This window comes from Helobdella robusta (assembly GCF_000326865.2).
Source record: "Helobdella robusta unplaced genomic scaffold HELROscaffold_309, whole genome shotgun sequence".
Taxonomy (NCBI): Eukaryota; Metazoa; Annelida; class Clitellata; order Rhynchobdellida; family Glossiphoniidae; genus Helobdella; species Helobdella robusta.
In genome coordinates, this window is record NW_008704538.1 from 3569 (window position 1) to 5491 (window position 1923).

A 1923-nucleotide genomic window follows, 5' to 3' on the forward strand; every position below is an offset into this window, starting at 1 on the left:
GGTTGATTGATTAGTTGGATGGCTGGTTGGATGGTTTGTAGGTTGGTTGGTTGGATGGTTATTTGGTTGGTTAAATCGGCAAATAATAATAATAAAAAGAAGAAAAAGAGGAAGAAGAAAAAGAGGAAGAAAAAAAAGGAAAAAAAAAAGAATAAGAAGAAGAAGAGGATGAAGAAGAAGAAGAAGAAGAGGAAGAACCTCTTAAGATAGAGCAATCCTGCGAACAGAACCAACAATCCGATGAAGAATGACACCAGCGTGATGACCATTATGGCGGCTCCTGGTCAGCATTTATTATTATTATTATTGTTATTATTATTATTATTATTATTCAGAACCTACCTATCGAGAAAGCCCGTCTATCATCCATGCGAGCTCCGGCTGAGGAAAAAAATGTTTAATAAAATTGCTATATTTTTTCGTTAAATTATTATTATTGTTTAGATTATTATTATTTTTATTATTATTATTATATTATTTTTATTGGTCAGTTCTGCTTTTGCAATGTTTGAGTTCGAATGCATGGAGGAAGACAATTGGTGTACTGTAGACAACGAATGCTTTGTTTCACGAGATTTAACGTCTGATGTTTGTGTGGGTTTTTTATTTAGTTTGCATTTTTTCATTCGTTCGTTCGTTCGTTCATTCGTTCGTTCGTTCGTTCATTCGTTTATTCATTCATTCATTCGTTCGTTCATTCATTCGTTCATTCATCCACTCATTCATTCATTCACTCCAACCTTCCGAGCAGTTTCCCATCTCGCCTGACCATTCCATGTTAACGCATTGGAGTTGCCAGCTGTCATCCGACTGCATGCATCCAATAAGCATCACCTCCTCCCCAACCCTTTTCACCGAGTACTTCCGGCGATAATAATGATGACGGCGATGGTGATGATGATGATGATGATGATGATGGTGGTGGTGATGATGATGGAGTGATGATGTCATCTATGGAGTCTGGGCATCCAATTACTGGGGAGGAGTTTGTCGGAAGGATTTTTTATTGCTACTATCATCGTCATCATACTCATCACCACCATCATCATCATTATTGTCGTCGTCATCATCATCATCGTCATCGCCGTCATCATCATCATGTAGTTTCTCAATCATCATTGCCTCTATCAATATTCTGCAACATTACCACCACCATCATCAGCATCCCGTCACCACATTCACTCACTTTCAATCCTGACGGTGTAGTTGTGGCTGGGCAGCGGTGGCATCAGCAGCGCCACCTGTAGCCGGTGAAGTTGCGACGTGTACTGCCTCGTCTGCTCCTGAGTGCCGTTCCCACACATGAAATGTTTCACAGTAGGCGCTCCTAGCAATGATATCTTCGATGCTGATAATGACGACGAAGACGATGATGATGATGATGATGAAGAAGAAGAGGAAAAAGATGATGAGGAGGAGGATGAGGATGATGATGTCGGTGATGAGGCCGCGACGATGTTTTCTTCAATTAGAACGTACTGATCACAAGTCAGTCTTCTGCTGACGTCATCGAATATGGCGGAAGCGTTTGGCGGCGGAGGAACTACTTGATACATAAACGATGATGATGATGACGGTGATGCCGATGATGATGTTGATGATGATATTGGTAGCGCAAGCAAAGATGTCAAACTGTGAGATGTCCTGTTAGCCTGCTCGCCGTTGAAGTTCAAATTTTGATTATATCGGGTGATTTCATTGGTCGAGGTGATGGAGAAATCTAAAAGGGTCACTCTGATTCGTTGACCCGGCCGAACAATAATAATCCAGGGTTGCTCCGACGTGCCGCATATCTGTTTTCTTATTGGTTGGCCACTTAGTAATTGGCGAGTTAAATATAACGGATTGTTATCAGGAGGGAAGGTTGAAATTTGACACAGCTCTTTTGGCGATGATGTTGATGATGACGGTGATGATGTTATT

General features: G+C 41.1%; 1 protein-coding gene across 1 annotated transcript in view; it reads right to left on the reverse strand.

Moving 5' to 3' along the window:
- HELRODRAFT_184326 (hypothetical protein) overlaps nucleotides 1–1923 on the reverse strand; it is a gene marked incomplete at both ends in the record, with an annotated part of 6439 nt that overhangs the window by 3488 nt on the left and 1028 nt on the right. Inside the window, 3 exons of the mRNA XM_009022191.1 lie at nucleotides 199–280; nucleotides 343–381; nucleotides 1187–1882. Coding sequence (XP_009020439.1) covers nucleotides 199–280; nucleotides 343–381; nucleotides 1187–1882 — 817 coding nt within the window. The remainder of the gene's footprint in view (nucleotides 1–198; nucleotides 281–342; nucleotides 382–1186; nucleotides 1883–1923) is intronic.